An 18,028-nucleotide genomic window follows, 5' to 3' on the forward strand; every position below is an offset into this window, starting at 1 on the left:
ACTAAACTTAAGAAGTCATGAAGTCACAGCACTCCATCTTACCTACAAAAAAAATGAGATTGAAAAAACTAGAGGGGGGGGGGCTCTTTGAGCCCCCCCCCCCCCCGATCTGTAAGGGTTAACAAAAATTTTACAATTTGGTAAATTTGAGAAAATGAAGTTCAAAATCTATCAACTAATTTTTATTAAAATTAGTTTAAATCAGATTTTTTCTAATCTTATCTTTTGATAATAGTGGTAATTATGAGAGAGATCTAGAGGGATATGGCCAATAAATTAATGTACATCCCCAATGCAATGTTGAAACACTAAATAATACCTTCTGTGGATCAAGATAAGTGGTTTAAACTTTCGACACTCAACTTAATAAACCAGCTTATCAATATCCATTTAGGAACCGGTTCTCATCAATACGAAAAAACTATGTCTAGCATCGTATTATAAACTGCTTTCTACGAATATAGAAATGTACAATCATAAAATTAAAACAATTTTTTTTTAGCCCGTGCCTTCGGCACCTCGGGGCTAAAAAAAACTGGTTTTAATCTAATAATTGTACATTCTATATCCGCGGAAAGCGGTTTATAATACGATGAAAGAAATAACTATTAAACCTCTGTAGAATAAAGCTTCATGATTTTATAAACTATCCTGCCTCGCATTATGTTTTAAAGATACATTATCATTTTACAAGGGTAAATGGATGTAGAAAATACGTGGATTTTATAACAGGGCAAAATTGTTAGCAATATAGGTTGCTATTTCACCTGTCTTGCATTGGTCAGTTCGTTCATTAAGAAGAATTGGATGGGGTAATGGGGGATAAAATCATTATGTTAGCCCGCTCCAAGTTTCACTTTATTAGAGCACATGCTAATATGTGCGATCCAAGTAATTACAAATCCATTATAATAGTATAGTAAAAATTTTCAAATCAAGCAATAAGTAAGGAAGTTAGAACTTACATTCATGAACTTAACAATTTATGAAGTATTCATTCTTGTCAGAAAGTAACTAAAACTTTCTATGAAATATAGAAATTCTATAATAAAATGAGTAAGATAAAATAATATATAATAGTTATTTATCGCATCGTATTAAAAACAGCTTTCCGCGGATATTGAACTAAAAAGTTATAAGGTTAAAAACAGGTATGCTAGCCCCAAGAGGTGGATGGCCCTGGCTAACAAAACTATTATTAATTCTATGATTCTTATTTTAATATTATTAGAAAATTGTCTGTAATACGGCTAAACATGATTTTTTTAGTATGGTTTAGAACAGGTTTTAAACCAGCGGATATTAATCGGTTTTGAAGCCAAACTGGAAAATAGATTATTGGTTCCTTTGTTTGTTAATTGACAGACTCGGTAATTAAGTTTAGAAGGTGTATATTTTTTCAACAAAAAAAAACTATGAACAAGTATGGGAAAATTCTTAACTAGCGGAGTAAAGAGAACAACCAAAAGCAGTCTGGTTGTTTGTTTGTGACGAAAGATCTCGCTAACCCCTGGACCGATTGAATTCCCCTACAGAGTAGCTTCTTATAGTTCCTGGGAAAGTTTTTTGGGGAGAGTACCACCACCCTCCAAAGTGAAATTGCCACAAGAAAAAAAATGAATCTCCAATTATATTTTTAACTTCTTTTCAAAACTACAATTAAAAGTAGGAGGCCGTTTCCCCCTCCCCTTCAAGGACCACTAGAGACCTCTAGGGGCGTAGCTGCTAGTATATTATATAATAATTATGTTTAAACTGTTTCTGTTTGTCCTTTAATACACAATTAGCACTTATTGTTGTACTTATCGAATGTATTCCGGAATAGTCAATATAAACACTTATTAATTAACAACTATTAAGTAAGTTATTAAGTAAGTTGCTTAATTAGCAATTATAACTGACCAAAAAATATAATTACATATGTACTCATGACAAGTTGAAAATAATTATTTACGTATACTGAATAAATAAGCAAAAGTATGGTAAAATAATAATAAAAGTAATTTGTAATAGATTTAACCTTATCCTACCTCCAAAAAATAGATATAGAATATTTTTGGATATTATGACAGGGAAAAAAATGTCGTCAATTAAGGTTGCTAACATAGAACTCATCTGCTGGTCTATTCGTTCATCCAGTAGGAGAGGAGGGGATTGGGTATAGGAAGGGGAAGGGGAAGGGTGAATCATTATTTTAGCCCGCTGCAAATTCTCTTTATAAGAGAACATAAAAATCTGGTGTAAGATCCAAGTAATAAAATATCCAATGATTTTAATTAGAGAGTATTTAAGCTAACGAAAAAGCTGGAAGCAAACGTTTGAAATCTGTTATGAATAAACTATTTAGGTGGTGAACACATAAACAACTTCTGAAAACCTTCTGCCATGGACCTGAAACTTGCAGAGTTGCTGTCTCTGCTGCTCTGTTGGGCGTTTGTGACACTCACCACTCTTATTCCAGCAACACACAGCTCCAGCCTGGCATCCAGGCGGCTAGCTCCACACAAACACAAGGTAGTTACACATAGGGAGGGTGAGGACATTAGCCAGTTTATTACACTAGTCCCCAAATTTTTATATTACCTTTTGCTCAACAACTTTGGTAACTTTTATTGAATTAATTTTGGTTGGTTCATTAAGTTGAGTGTCCAAACGTTTAAACCAATAATTGTAATCTACAGAAGAGGTGATTTTGTGTATCAACATGAGGGATGTACATAAATTTTTCAGCAATTGACTTATTCCTTTACATTATTTCATTTAAAAATTAATCAAATCTTAAGTATCTAAGTATATTCAATACGTGTATCATGTCCAAGGATGAATGGTAAAAGTTAGCTATCTGGATGCTTATTGGTCAGAGAGATTTTTTATTAAATATACTGTCGAAAGAAATCAAGTTTCAATATCAATATGGACAAAAGGAAGGAATGATAAACAGACAAACATAGAGAAAGTCTGAATTGTTAAAAATTTTGCATCTGATCCACTTTTCTACTTGCCAGGTTTTGCCTACAGATGAAGAATTATCGATACACTTACCAGAATGGCAGGATTCTGGCAGAAAAACCAGGGGCACAGATTTTAGGAAAACAGCGGGAATAAGAATTGGTAAGATATTTAATACCAGAGGCTACGTGTTGGGAGGGGTTTCAACTCACCCCCCCCCCCTATTTCCTTGAAGGAATGGAAAACCATATAGTTGCGCCGCCTAGCAAGACTTTAGAAATATTTTTTGGTGATATATTTTGTCAAGATAGTGGTACTCTCCCCAAAATGGCTATATACCTTCTTAGGGCATATGAGAAGCCACACTGTAAAGAAGACCCATTGTACCGACATGAAGAGATCCTGTTACTTTTATAGTGGTTGCCCTCACCACATATTTTGTTTTAAATTCCCTCCTCGCCCAATTTTTTTTTGCAGCGGAGTTCTTCTATAAATTGATTTATTAATTTTTTACAAGTAACGTAGCTATTCTTAAAATTTATACAAGAAAAACCATCTACAAGAAATAACATTGACCAAGCTCAATTTCAAAGTTATTATTAGGTTGATAACAAGTTTGGTGAGAGTAAGCAACACTGTCCGAGGAATATAGCACCATGTCAATATTATTATTATTATTATTATTAAGGTGATAACAAGTTTGGTGAGAGTAAGCAACACTGTCCGAGGGGTATAGCACCATGTCAATGCAAGGAAAAATAAAAAAATAGTTATATGATTAATAAAATTTTGTAGTTATATATTAAAATAAATTAAACATATTATAAAGTGCAATCCAATCAAGAATACATAAACACCCAATGACAGATCGTGTCTAATAGTTTATAAACATTGAGGATTAGAATAATTTTTGGTTTATTGTCCCTGACCTCCCAGGGTTTCAAACTAAAGGTGGTCTTGTAACCTAACTTCTTTTCTAAGCCCCTATTTAAACTCTAAAATAAATTAGATAACCTAAGATAACTAGAAATCCCTTAAAAACCAATACAAAGCTGAGAAAAATTATTATATAATAATATTGGAAGTTTTTGTTTGTCTGAAATATAAAACTAAATTAGATCTGAAGCTATAATTTATTTTGACCCACCAGGAGAAAACGTCAGGTATAGACGTAACATGTGAGAAAATAAACTTGGACGAGCTGATAGCGGTAACAGACAATCTCAAGGCTCACAACAGAAATACAAATGTTGGTTACACGGTAAGTTATTTGTGATGTAGCGAAGCTATGCTTTAAGTCATTAAACAATGTGTTAGTTTGTTGAACACGTTGCTTGTTACACATACATACAGTCTTTGAAATATATATTTTAAGGAGACAAAAAAAAACATTATTCAAAATTAAATTCAAATAAAATATCCTATTAAGTAGGAAGGCTTTATATTTGTCTGTTATATCGCTAGCCACAAAACCGATTGAGTTAAACTCCTATTAATCTTTTTTAAATACCCTGAAATTTTATGAAAGAGAATTTTAAAAGGTTAACTGCTCTGCTAAAGCGAAACAAAAGAGTCTATTTATAAAAAAAAAATATGTACATATATACCTTACATTGATTTTACTTTAGGCATATGTTAAATGAGAATTAATGTGAAATCCAATAGAAGTTGTAAAAATTTTTCTTTCAATCTCATTAAAATGTCTTAATATGATTTAAAGCTTTTTTTATATTTTTTAGATTTCCTACTTCAAAATCCGTGAATGCAAGATTCCCAAGTTTCCTGATTATATATTTATGGGACTCAAAATATCTCATCTCTATATCTATAATTGTGGTAAGTTATTTATTGATTAGTAGCCTAGCTACTCTAGAAGACTTTGTGTCTATATATTTTTTGTTCTAAAATACGACTTTTTATTTTTATTTTCCTTACTTGTTTGGTTTAAGAATCAAAGTCATTGCCAACTTGGCTCTTATAGTCTAAATTTTATTGCTAGGCTGTTTTATCCGGTTTCTTTATAAATTACGTTTTAAAGAAAATGTTAATTAGCCTGATTTTTTTTAAATATTGATTTCTTCAAAGCCAAGTTTGATAATATGTTATGTTGATAAGCGAAATAGATAGATAGTACGGTTGCTACCCAAACGAGAAAATCAAAATCATTAAACACGTATAAAAACTTTAAAATCAAGTAAATCAAAATATGATATTGGGTAAAATTGTAAAAAATTCTTATGCCAGGGTTATGAGTTATGAGTTAGGGTTTTCTAATTTTTTCATATTCCCTCTACGTAAGACTAAGGAAACCTTTTAAATATAACCAACAAAAAGGTTGACAACATCCATAAAAGCGAAGCTTTGAAACAGTAGAACAAACGGACATTAATACTTGTATAGTGTCAGAACTGAATAATCAGAATATAAATGTATAAGAGTCGAAGCAAAATTGTATGTTGAAAAACTGCTTGATACAGAATAATGTTTATGGACATACTTACATTTTTAGGGCTTGATTATAGATTTGCTTCGCTTATATTATTGTACTTTATTGTCCGAGGAATCAGTATACCAAAAATCAGAGCAATCGGATAATTATATCACATAAAAATTTGTTGTTTAAAAGTAAAAAAAGTCAACAATTAAAATTGACTTACGGACATTCTGGTTATGATTATAGAGTTGCTACGCTTTCTAAATCGTACCTAATTACTACAGGAATGACCATGCAAAGTTTGAAATTGATAGGACAATACTAACATGTCTAAATTAACGAAAAAGCTATCCGTTACGGACGGACGGACGGACTTCTTATTATATACTTTCTAAATATATATACCTCTTAAACTTGATTTCTTTAAAAAATCTGTCAATTCCTAAAAATAAATATTAATATAAAGTATATATTTTTTGAGTTGCCAACTAGAGAAGGGTGGTTAAGAAAGTTTTTTTTAACTTATTAAGGTTAAGATTGATGTTAATTAGTGATTTTTTAATTTAGATGGTTAAAAAAAATAATACTTATTCTGTTATGGCTTTGAAACCGATTAATATCTGCTGTACTAGAACCGGTTCTCAGACGTACTGAAAAATCATGTATAGCATCGTATTACAGAATATTTTCTGCTAATATCAAAATTAAAAATCCTTAAATTAATATCAGTTTTTGTTAGCCCGGGCCTGGTTTTAATCCTATATTTTTTCATTTTAATATCCGCGGAAAGCTGTCAACCACCCTATTGGATGTAGGCAAATTCTATTGAAAATGTCAGGCTGACGTGTACACATGGATTTCTATCAATTATTTATTTGCAGTCACATTTAACTTTTACGTGATTTATGTATAACTTTAAGTATACCTTTGCTAAATGTACAATTCTATTGATAACTAGCGGCGTCGCTCCTAGCCTCTAAGAGAAGAGCCCAATCCGTTCAGCGGTTACCGAGATCTTAAGTATCAGACGGACAAATATACGGACAGACATCGTTATACTTTGCATTATGAATAGATAGAAGCAGCCTACAACTAATTTATGAAAGATTCTATGGTGACTTTGCCCCTAGCCTAAGTGTTTGCCTCTAAAAAGTAATAAAATATAAATTTCTGGAAGGATGGAGCTATCGTCCTAGACACACATCCTATTATCATGATTAAGCTAAAATTCAATATCTACGTTGTAACATCAAATTTAACAAAATTTAAATAAATTGAAATTTAGTGAACAATTTGCCTAATATACAAAGCAATCAAACTGAAATGGATAAAAGAATTAGTTGGATTCGACATAATTGAAATTTAGAATCAAATAGGTTCATTTCAATACGAATTGTGTGTGTGTTTGTGTTCTAGCTAGTTCATTATATGTGTTATTGCTTACACTTAAATAAAATATAATCATTTCAACTGAAAATTAATGAAAATTTTATCCTAGCAACAGTTAAAAATGAAACCATGTAAATAATAAAATTAATTACAGTTTGACTTTAGTAAAACGTTTGATAACCTCTTTCTCTAATAAAGTCTTTTTTAAACCGATTGTCATCCGCTGGATTAGAACCGGTTCCCAGCAGCACAGACAATTTTCCACGAATATTCAAATAAAAAATATTAAACTACGTAGCTAATAAAATCTTATAATTCTTATTTTAATATCCGCGGAAAGCTGTCTGTAATATCGTACATGAAAGCGTTTGTCTTCCTGTCGGGGAGGTGTCATGTTCGAGTGACGAGTCTGGTCCATTTCGCGCCATATTACACTTATAGTCAGAGTAGGTGAAATGGCTTGGCCCATAAACAGCCGCAACTCATTAACATGCACAGTTAGGACTTGCAGACAAAGGTCGTGCAACCAAAGGGTTGGTTTCTGATTGGATGATACTTATTCAATATCCGAGTGGGCGTTTGATTATCTTTTCTCAGTACAAGCGTTGTTCTGCCTTCTCCAGAAGATCACTTAGAATCCAAAAAGAATCCAACCCGAAAGAAGTAATAATGTCAATAACTTTTCGGCCGATTAAAAGGTTTTATTCTGCCCTTAAACATTTAGTCATCTGTTTATAATTTTAGAAGTACAAACGTTGATGCCAAACAGTCTCTCTTCTCTAGCAGCTACGCTCAAACATCTAGTTCTTTCTGGTAACAGGTAATAATTCATTATTCATAGCAATTCATACAAAAGTAATTAAAAAAAAATATATTTGACAAAGCAATCTAATTTATTATTAGATTTTCAATAAGACCCAGAAAATTTATAAATATTATTTTCAAATTTTAACACAGAAAAAGTTATTGGTAAAAAGAAATAAAAAAATTAAAAGAAATAAAACTGAAAAGGGCACTTCTTGGGTAATTCGTAATCCTCCAATAAACGTGAAATTGTAATAAACAAAAAAATGTACTTAAAGCTTACTGAAATTCCTCAATTGTGACAATTTTTTCAATTAATTTGATATTTTTTGCATAAGGTGCAAAATTATCAAAATTAACCACAGACAAAACTTTAACAAATATCTATAATGTCCTATTAGATGGCAAATTTGTATAAAAGCTAATTAATTCCTAAGAATAAACAGACAGATACATACGAAAACTTTCTTGATAATCTAATAAAATCTTTTGTTCTACTGAAGTCAATTACAAAATATTTTCCAAAGAATTTTTAAGAGAAAATTCCCATTAATTATTAAGAGTCATAGTGGAGTGATTAATATAAAATGGTATAGGTAGATAGTCAGCTGAAATGAGAGAATTTAAACGTGAGAAAAAACATATTTACTTAATTCTTTAAAATTCGGAGAGAAGGACCAATAGTATTTAATGTAATGTACACCTCTTTGTCAGGGAGGGATGGGACATTGGGCTGTTTATTACACTAGTCCCCAAAGTCTTTTAAAAACGTTTTCTTATTCGTTGGTTGGTTGGTTCATTCATTTGAATGACGTTTCAACCACTAATAGTAGTCTAAAGAAGGAGTAATTTTGGGGATGTAAATCAATTTACAATTTAAATCTTATCCCTTTAGATCCCTACCGTTTTCTACAATTAAAAACTAGAGCGCTAATCTGTTTAAATTGAAGAAGGTAATTGGAAAAATACACTTAATGACAATATAAAACAAACAAAAAATTAAAGCTAAAATTTTTAAAATTTTGTATTCTTTTTGCGTAGATTGTTAGAAGTTCCAAAGATGGCGCTACGTCAGCTAAGAGAGTTGGACCATCTAAATTTAAATCAGAATAACATCACAAAAATCAGGTATATGGGATGTTGCAAAAAAGTTATTTATCGCATCGTATTAAAGATAGCTTTCCGCGAATATTGAAATGAAAAATTTTTAGATTAAAAAACAGTTTTTAGCCCCGAGGGGCCAAAGGGACGGGTAACAAACCAGGTATTAATTTTTAAATTTTCATTTTGATATTAGTGAAAAAAAATTTTGTAATACGATGCCATACATGGTTTTTCCGAATGACTGAGAACCGGTTCTAATCCAGCGGATAATAATCAGTTTCGAAGCCATACTGGAAAATGTTATTTTTTACGTTAAAAGACTTGAAAACAAACAAATAAAAAATAAAATATTTCTTTTATTTACAAAACTTATTGATTTTTTGTTAATTATTGTTAATGGTAAAAAAAGTTCTTTTTATATAAATTGCGCAACATTTTTTTATATATTCCAAGTGTAATTTACACAAAAAAATAACCATTTCATGGAGCTCATGTATTTACGGGTGTTCAAGACTTCTAGCCGAATAATAAAAAAAAACATAGACAGTTTTATTGTTATGCAGATTATAAAATATTTAACTTTTTAGTAAATTGAATTATGGACAATCTAAATAAGAGAAAAATACAAAATGAGTCTATTGCTAAAATCTTTATAACTTATGAATATTTGGATCATTCGTATCAGCAAATCCTAAAGTGAACTGTGAACTAGAATTCCTACCGCAATACTTAATATTTGTTGTTTTTAAGACACACTGTTTTTATGAAATATGATTCCACCTTTTCTCAGTGGGGAGCCTTAATATGTGAGCTATAAAAGGCTTTCATTTAATCTTTCATGAATTATAACCCATACAATTTTGCAATCAAAAGAAAAGGGTATTAATGAAGGGAGGGAGATTATTGTACTTTGTATATCAATAGTTTAGTCATTTTATAAAGCTATCATTCATAGTTTAAGGTTGTTTTTAGAGAAACAAATCAGTTCAGCAGTTTATTTATTAGCTTCTTGATTGATCAGACTAAAGGTGTAAAAACTTAAGCAATTTATATATTTTTGTTAACTTGAAATAACCACGAATCTAACCCTTAAGGATATTCAACTCCTTTTCTTGGAGAAAAATTACACTGGATTTTTTTCTAAAATGGTTTAGGTGAACATTGCCATTGGCCTTTGCAATAAAATCCTGATTGTGTAAAAATTGCAAAATTTTAATTCAGGGAGGGTTCCTTCTGGGGTCTGGGCAAGCTGACCCGCCTCACTATCTACCAGAATGCCATCAGTCAGATAGATGCTGGAGCCTTTGATGGCCTCACCAAGTAAGTATAGCAATCTTTTTAGCCTTGTTTATTATTTGATATTTCATTACCAAATAAAGATGCATTGCATCGAATGTACATTTCTGCTCACTACCCCTTGTAAATTTTTATTTTTTTCTCTCTTTTTATTTTATTCTAAATGTGCTTACTGTGCTGTTTTTTTACTTTATAACATAAATTGTTTGATTATAATTAAATTTCTTTCTTCTTGTGTAAAAGATATATTTCCTTTTCTATTTTTTCTTTCAAACATATTTATATGTTTGTGGAAATTTAGGGAAGAAAATGAAGTTTGAAATTACTTTAATTTAACAAACAATATTTAATACTTTTTGTTGAATAAAATAAAACTTTAAGTTTGAATTGTATTTTTCCAAAAAATAAGTTTATGTGAATAAAAAACAATAAGACAATTAAAAGGAATATTTCATTGGGTTGTGTTCTTTGAGGAAGCTACATGTTTGTCTCAGGTTGGTCTTAATCCATTTTTACTCCTCATATCCTCTTTTTGAAATAGAGGCTAGTACAAATCCTCTAGTAATTTCTAATAATTTCAGTTCTGTCATAACATTACCTACAATAAAAATTAGTTAAAAATTCAAAGTAAAATTGTAAACTATATTCAACCTAAAAATATGTATATAAATTTCTATTGAAATTTCATAAATATTTACAACATTGAAATTATTTTATTCATTCATTTGAAACCATAAATATTGGTTTTAACCTTCACTTTCTTTCTTATTCTTGCTCCTTGGCAATAGGTTACTTAATTTTCCTACAAAAAAAAACTCTTTAAGAGAATATGTAAATTCTTGTTTACATTCTTTAAAATTTAAATATGATGATATCCAATATTGGTTTCTTTTAGAAACATAAAAATATCCCTCAAAAAATACCATTTCCATCGATAATTGTTTTTTATAACCCCAAATATGCAAAAAAATATTTTGTGGATTTATAAGAATCTAGCAATTTATCTTTTCTAGGTGAGGTAGATTTAAAACTTTCAAGGAACTTAATTTTCCATTTCATTTTTTTTACGTGCACCCAACTGTGACTGACCAGTTCAGTTCAGTTTAAGCATACTCTCTGGACATCCTTAACTTCTTGACACACTTGTTCATGGAATTGGACAGAAATGGAAATTAGAAAGCTAATGTAAATGTAAAAGCAAAGGAATTTTAGTTTGAAACCTGAAAAAAAATATTCAATAACAGAGAAAATTTTAATATTAGTATTACTTTCTAGGGCAATTAGTTGATTGAGTGTCATTTTCTATCGAGTTACAATGATAAAAAAAACATCTTTGATCAGCCTTAAAATGTATAGTTTCTTGAAGTCAGTTTTCCTCATATATAGACAGAACCTTTTTCACCCTTTAATATATAACAAGTGGAACACCCACACTCCTCCAGCCAATTCAGAGTTTATTGCTGGACTTCTGAGGAGAAAAAGATTCATTTTATACCTATGCTGAAAAGTTATAAACTATTTTATAAGTCTATTCTGTCCCTGGTGCTTTTGTGTATGGCTCAACAATAAAATCTGAAAAGAATTGAAAACTTTACAAAAATGTTCAATACTTGGAAATCACTTTGAATAGAAGACCAAATTTACTCAACTTATTCAATTTTCAGCTCCACTTTCAATTCACAACCTCTCTTCTTCTTCTTCTGTATCTTTGTAACTATGCTTACTCTCAGCTTCATAAACAAAGTTGAGAATAAGTTAAAGACTTTCAGTTATATGTATGCTTCATGAACTTTACAACCAATTATTTTTTGTAATTATAATTTATTATACATAGACTAAACCAAATATTTTAATTAATATTCTAAGTTTACAAATGATTTGATTTTATTAAATTTTCATTTAAACTTTAACCATTTTATTTCAATGTTGATTTGAAAATTTACAATTAATTTTAGGTTTTCTTTTTTAACTTTACGTTAACTTTATTATTTTAATTAAGTTAAGTAAAGCTAAGAAACTTTGAGAAAGAAAACTTTTTCTATAAACAATTGTTAGATAATAGGTAAAAAAATAATGAAAAATTAATTAATAAAATACATTTTTAGTTTTTTTTAGTTTTCTTCTTGACATAAAGCTTGAAAAGCACATATAAACAAAAAAAACATAAACCAAATTCTAATCTGAATGAGCAGAAATGTATGTTTTAAATAAATGGGTGTGCCCACCTTTCTTCATTTATTTATATTTCTCTTTTAGTTTTCATTTTCCTAGCAAACTTATTATTTTTATGAGCTATATACAAAAGTGCAGTCATCTTTCCTAAATGCTTGTTTTTTTACCTTTTTAAAATTTTCTATATCCCTTTTTTAAGATCTGTATGTAATTTTTTTGTAAATACAATCCGGAGAAATGAGTATTAATAGTTCTAACAGAGAATTTCTATACTAGGAATAAATCATTTTGAACAAGACCATATCATTTTTTTATTTATTATGAAGGGGAATGAAAACAAAAGATAATATGGGCAGGATTTCAGTTTTTTTTATGTGTTTCATTTCTAAGCTTTTATGGGAATTTTACATTTAACATTTCAATTAATATGAAAAATCAATAAGTTTTAAATTGAAAAACTTGATATTTTCATTATTTGTAGAAATTTAAATTAGAAAATAAATTTAAAAACAATTAAATACAAATTATTGTAAAACTTCATAAAAACTTTTAATGACTTTTTAAATGCAAAATTATAATTGGGAACTATTATAAACTTATTGGCAATTCCTTTGTTTCATTGAATTTACTAATTGCTTAGAAATAAATATTATTAAAATTAATAAAACATTATAGGGGACCATATTCTAAAATTCTAACATCTTGATTCTTTATTGATAAAGGGTAAAAGAAAAGAGGTCTCATTCAGCTACAAAAAAAAATCCTTTTAGATATTGGTCCCAGAATAAAAACTTGAGATCGTGCGCACCCATTTGTTTTCCATTCCATGCTTCGCAACTTGGCATATTACTCTTTCTTATATCTCTTCTATATTCTTTGGTCCAACGTGTTTAAAGCTTATTATCTCCGGATTTCAGATTGACAGAAGCCCCTGAAAACTCAGTGAAAGGGTATGTCCTATCCACTATCCAGTGAAACAATAATCATATACATGCAACATTAACTAACATTACTAACAACAACAACATATGCTTTTGTTAAATGTTCTTGTTTACTTTTGTTTCTCTTTTTGGTTATTTTCAACATTTAAATTAAAGATAGAGCATGCCCAAAAACTAATTAATGTTAAAAATGAAGGAAATTTTTTATATTCTTAACTAATTAAAAATTTCTTTCATAGCCATGTTGCATTTTTAAAAATATTTTATTTTAAAATTTCAAATAGTTTTACTGGATTTGGACTACTGCACTGCACAATTGATATATGTATATATGCTCATTCTGTTAGATTTTAGATGTATATTAAATCAATGTCAATTTGGATTGAATTAGTCCAGTAGGAGTTTTGACTTTAGAAACAAGTAAAATTTGGATTGTAGAAACTTGGGTTATAGTCCCTTTCGTGGCAACGCCTCTTAAGGGGCATTCGTCGTATTTTCACAGTAGCTGTTCCCCTATTTCTAGCCCCGGCGGTGCAAATTGCCGAACCCTGCGTGGCAATCACCTAACCTAACCCAAAATAACCTATGAAAATTGATCTAAAAATATGACGAAACGCCCCTAAAGAGGCGTTGCCACAAAAGGGACTATACCCGAAACTTGTAGTAACAAAATGTTACCGTGAGCATTCGAATCATTGACAAAATTTCTCTTGAATTGATTTTTATGTTTAATCATAAACAAAAGAGAAAAACAATTAATTTGAAGTCAAAACTCTTAAATGAATGTTGTCCACTTAACTAGAAAATGAATGGATGTTAATTGGTATCACTATAAGGTACTTTTTAAAATACTTTTCTTCTACAGAGGCAAGAAAAACAGTATTAGATGACAACTGGATTTAAGCAAAAATCATTTTTCCTAACCAACCAGTACAAGTGATCAAATGTATAACTTTAAAAATGTATAGTAGAAGGGGAAATGAGTAATTTGTTACAAACCTAAATTGCCAAAAAAAAAACAAGGATTTATTTGTTTGATGCTGGTGTTATTTGTTTTTATCTATGCAAAGTATCTGTTGGTAAGTGTTGCAGGCCGTTTTATAAGACATTTCAAGATTAGATATGTTTATACAAAAAGGCGTGCACTGATTTATTTGCAGTTTACATTCATGCAAATATTCATATGTGCCCGTTTTATTTTAGTTAAGTTTTAAGAAATATTTTATTATACATTTCTCTTTTGATTTTAAGGTTATGTTTAAATTGTTTTTAAATCTTTAACATTTAATATTCATAAATTACTGTTAGCTCCGTCGATCCCCTAGCCTCTATGATCAACACTCCAAGAGGAAGTCGGGTATGACATTCCCCCCTAGACCAAGACCAATACAAAGATTTCCTGAAATCTATCTATCCTTTTAATAAATTTAATAGGTCATTTAATATTATTCTTAAATTTAGATTAGCAGTAAACATAGAACGAAATATTTGAAAGCCAAATTGTACATCAATTATAAATAAGTAAATGTTATTTCTATTAAATTGAAATGCCAAATTCCATAACAAGAGTTTGAAGTCCAATAATCGATATAAATTGTTTGTGATAAGTTCCAACCATACTTTTTTACCTTATTAATGTCAACTGCGGTGTTTACAACTTTATTTTAAGCTCATATTTCAAGCATATATTTTAGTAATATGAAAATATGAATATTTTTTTTCGTAATTGGCTACTTGGAAATTCAAATCTTGAACATTATACTTTTGTTAAAAAAAAGTTAGTCTAAACTGAAGTAATTAAAACCTATAGTTTCGGGACTAGAAGTTTCAAAATCACAATTATATTAATGTTAATTTAAGATATACTTATTTTCTGTCTTTTGTAAATCGTTTAATAAATTAGTTAATGTTGATTTTTTTGCTCAGCAACTCTACTGTTATGTAATTAATTCCTTGAATTATAGGGAAAGGTTTGTTTGTATTTACATACCTCTTTTTAAATCTGAAGCATATTTATTTTATTTATATTGCCTGACTTTTTATACATTTATTTTTTATAATGAATAAACACTTTATTTTACTTTTAGTAGATTTTTTTAGATTAGATTAAAATTTTATATTGTTTAGAATTTATTACAATCTTAAATATTTTGTCTGCATGGCTTAATTTAGCTGTAGCTTAATTTAAATGTAGAATGATAATTAGATATAGTTGTCTATGTGTTTATAGATTATAGTATTTTTGCCATTTTTCCGTTTTAATTATCGATCAATACCAATTTATAGTGAAACTCTTTGATAAATAAAGAATAGATAATTACAATTGTGTGAATGACTTGACGTAAGGTAGAGTAATAATGGATGTAGAATTTACGTGGATATTATGACAGAAAAGGGGAGGATATGGAGCAAAGGGAGTGGATGGTGGATAAAATTATTACAAGTTTTGCTTCACAAGAGTACATGGTAATCTGGCACAAATACAATATGTACCTACTAATTGTAAGCCTATAACCAGGGGCGTCCAAGCTTTTTATTTTGGGGGGTGGGCGTAATTCGTTTTTTGGGGAGTAAAATGGCGCGAGAAGCGCCCAAAAATTTTCTTTGTTAGAGATTTTTTATTTTGGGGGGATATTCACCCCCCCAAAATTGTTTGGGGGGGGGGGGGGGGTAAAATGAAAAAATATTTGGGGGTGCCTAAGGAACCCCCAAATTCGTTTGGGGGGGTAATCACCTTTTTACCCCCCCCCCCCCTTGGACGTCTATGCCTATAACAATCCTTTATTTACACCAATTATATAGACAATTGGGGGTCAATTAAGTCACACCCCTCAAGTCCCCAAAGCAGGATGTGAAAAAAATTTTATTTGAATCAAATTATGTTGAAAATCAAAGCTATGAGAGTTATCTGAAAAATAACCATGGACTAATATGTAATTTTTTTAACAAAATCTTTTTACTTTATTTGCTAGTTTACGTCTACTTATCATATAATAGTGACATATTTAACAAAAGCTTACATTTATTAGTATTATTTGTTTATGGCATAATTGAGGCTTATTATAATACTGCTATATATATTACTAGCGGCTTCGCCCCTAGCCTCTAGGGGCTTTGCCCCAAGAGATGACAAAAAAATTTTTAAAAATAAGAAGAACTAAAGAAATCTTCTACAAAAGAAATTTTCTACAAAAGAAATCTTCTACAAAAGAATTCTACAAAAAAAAAAAAAAAAAAAAAAAAAAATGGGGGGGGGATTTTTTTGTTTTTGGGGGGGTTGGGGGTGTCCCACCCCCAAAGAAAATAGCTTAAAACCACCACAGGACCAATAGGTATATACCCTGAAGAGTAGAATCCAATCGGTTCAGCGGTTACCGAGATCTTAAGGGACAGACAGACAGACGGACAGACGGACAGACATCAAGCTACTTTGTATTATAGATATAAAGTACTTTTTCTTTTATTTTATTTAAGGCGGTATTTAAAGGTCTTTAGAGGCGCTGCCAATTGTTTAGGAAAAATGCACTTGGATTTGAATGATTTTAAAACTTTTAATTTGTTAGAAATAATTAATACAAAACAATCAGAACAAAATTATAAAACGCCAAACAAGTTAGCAAATATTTTTTTTTGCATTGTTTTGCAATTCTGGTAAGCCATGCAAAATTTCCATGTTTTTAGTATTGATTGGTATCAATCATGAATGCAAATATTGCAAAATTTATTGATAACTCCCTTTTCTTCCCCCCCCCCCTCTCCCTCTCCAATATTCATTCAAATAAGGCCATGTATGTCCATAAGTTGATTGTAGTGCAAACAACAATGTTTACTTCATTATTTTATTTTTCACGAGTATACATTATCCCCGCGGTATTTCAAATCTTTGTTTTTTAAAACACCCTAAATCATTCCTTACATTTTAAAAATCAAAGAAAAAGGGGTTGTATTACTTAATCAGCTTGCAAAATAGAAAATTTGCAAAAAATAAATTTGCAAAGAAAGTCTTTTTGTGTATTTTATGTTTAATGTTAGTTTACTTTGTCGTTAATTGTTCTATAGCAATTATTAATAGGCAAACTAGTGCACTTTGTGTAGTGTAGCCAAGTTACTCTAGATTTTTAATTGTTCGCCAGTTCGTCTTTTTAAGATATTGACAGATAACAATTTTGCTAATTTTACATTATTTTTATGCAGTTAATTAATTGATACAAAAGTCAAAAATTGAAAATATTGAAAACAATAAACCAAAGAATTACATTTGGTTTCCAAACAACCTCTAAGTGACTGTCGGACGAACGTACATCTATACTTTAGTTTAAAAGTAGCTGCGCTTTTTAAAGTTAACGTTTTCTTGTTATATGTAATTTTTTATTTGAATAACAATCTTACATTCTAGTGATTATTTTGCAGCGCTATTAACAATTAATGGATATTTTTGTTATTTCTTGTTCATATATGATTAATTTTATTGATTTATTTTATTTTCTTACAATTTTCTTACTTAACACAAAATAAAATAACTTTTCTTTTGATAATAAGGGTTTTTAAAGGATAAATATTTTGAACAATAATTGTTAAAAACATTTTTTTTTTATCTAAAGTTAATTAAGACGATTAAGGCGTATTATCAAATATTATTGTCCCTATGCAAAAAAAACCCAAAATTTTATTGCTTTGTTAAATTCTTTGTTATTTCTATTTAAATCAAAAAAGTGAATCTAATTTGATGAAAAGGGTAAATCATATAAAATACCAATTTCCAAGAATAAAAAGTAAAAATATACTTCAGTCAGGAAATACTTTTATGATTTTAGTTAATTTAGAAAAATTTATAAAATTGAAAGTGCAAAAAAAACTTTTTGTGCAACGTAAATTGTTTAATTTGATACATTAATTTTAAAAGTTACATAAATCCTATTTTACCTTATCTACTTAGTAA

The 18,028-nt window shown here is 29.5% G+C and overlaps 2 protein-coding genes across 3 annotated transcripts in view; one reads left to right on the forward strand and one right to left on the reverse strand.

The window, feature by feature from the left end:
* LOC145311954 (uncharacterized) overlaps positions 1–18,028 on the reverse strand; it is a 214,592-nt gene that overhangs the window by 107,589 nt on the left and 88,975 nt on the right. The gene's annotated exons all lie outside the window — the stretch shown is intronic.
* LOC145311956 (uncharacterized) overlaps positions 1–18,028 on the forward strand; it is a 51,723-nt gene that overhangs the window by 9,360 nt on the left and 24,335 nt on the right. The window contains exons 2-10 of one of the 2 annotated variants that reach the window (XM_080151029.1): positions 2,348–2,514; positions 3,006–3,111; positions 3,638–3,700; positions 4,098–4,210; positions 4,689–4,785; positions 7,517–7,592; positions 8,618–8,704; positions 9,902–10,000; positions 13,066–13,098. In XM_080151029.1, coding sequence (XP_080007155.1) covers positions 2,386–2,514; positions 3,006–3,111; positions 3,638–3,700; positions 4,098–4,210; positions 4,689–4,785; positions 7,517–7,592; positions 8,618–8,704; positions 9,902–10,000; positions 13,066–13,098 — 803 coding nt within the window. In that variant the 5' untranslated portion in view covers positions 2,348–2,385. The remainder of the gene's footprint in view (positions 1–2,347; positions 2,515–3,005; positions 3,112–3,637; positions 3,701–4,097; positions 4,211–4,688; positions 4,786–7,516; positions 7,593–8,617; positions 8,705–9,901; positions 10,001–13,065; positions 13,099–18,028) is intronic. The other variant, XM_080151030.1, reaches the window with a different exon arrangement.

The sequence above is a fragment of the Acartia tonsa genome, chromosome 2, assembly GCF_053477335.1.
Source record: "Acartia tonsa isolate MP-2025a chromosome 2, ASM5347733v1, whole genome shotgun sequence".
Classification (NCBI taxonomy): domain Eukaryota; kingdom Metazoa; phylum Arthropoda; class Copepoda; order Calanoida; family Acartiidae; genus Acartia; species Acartia tonsa.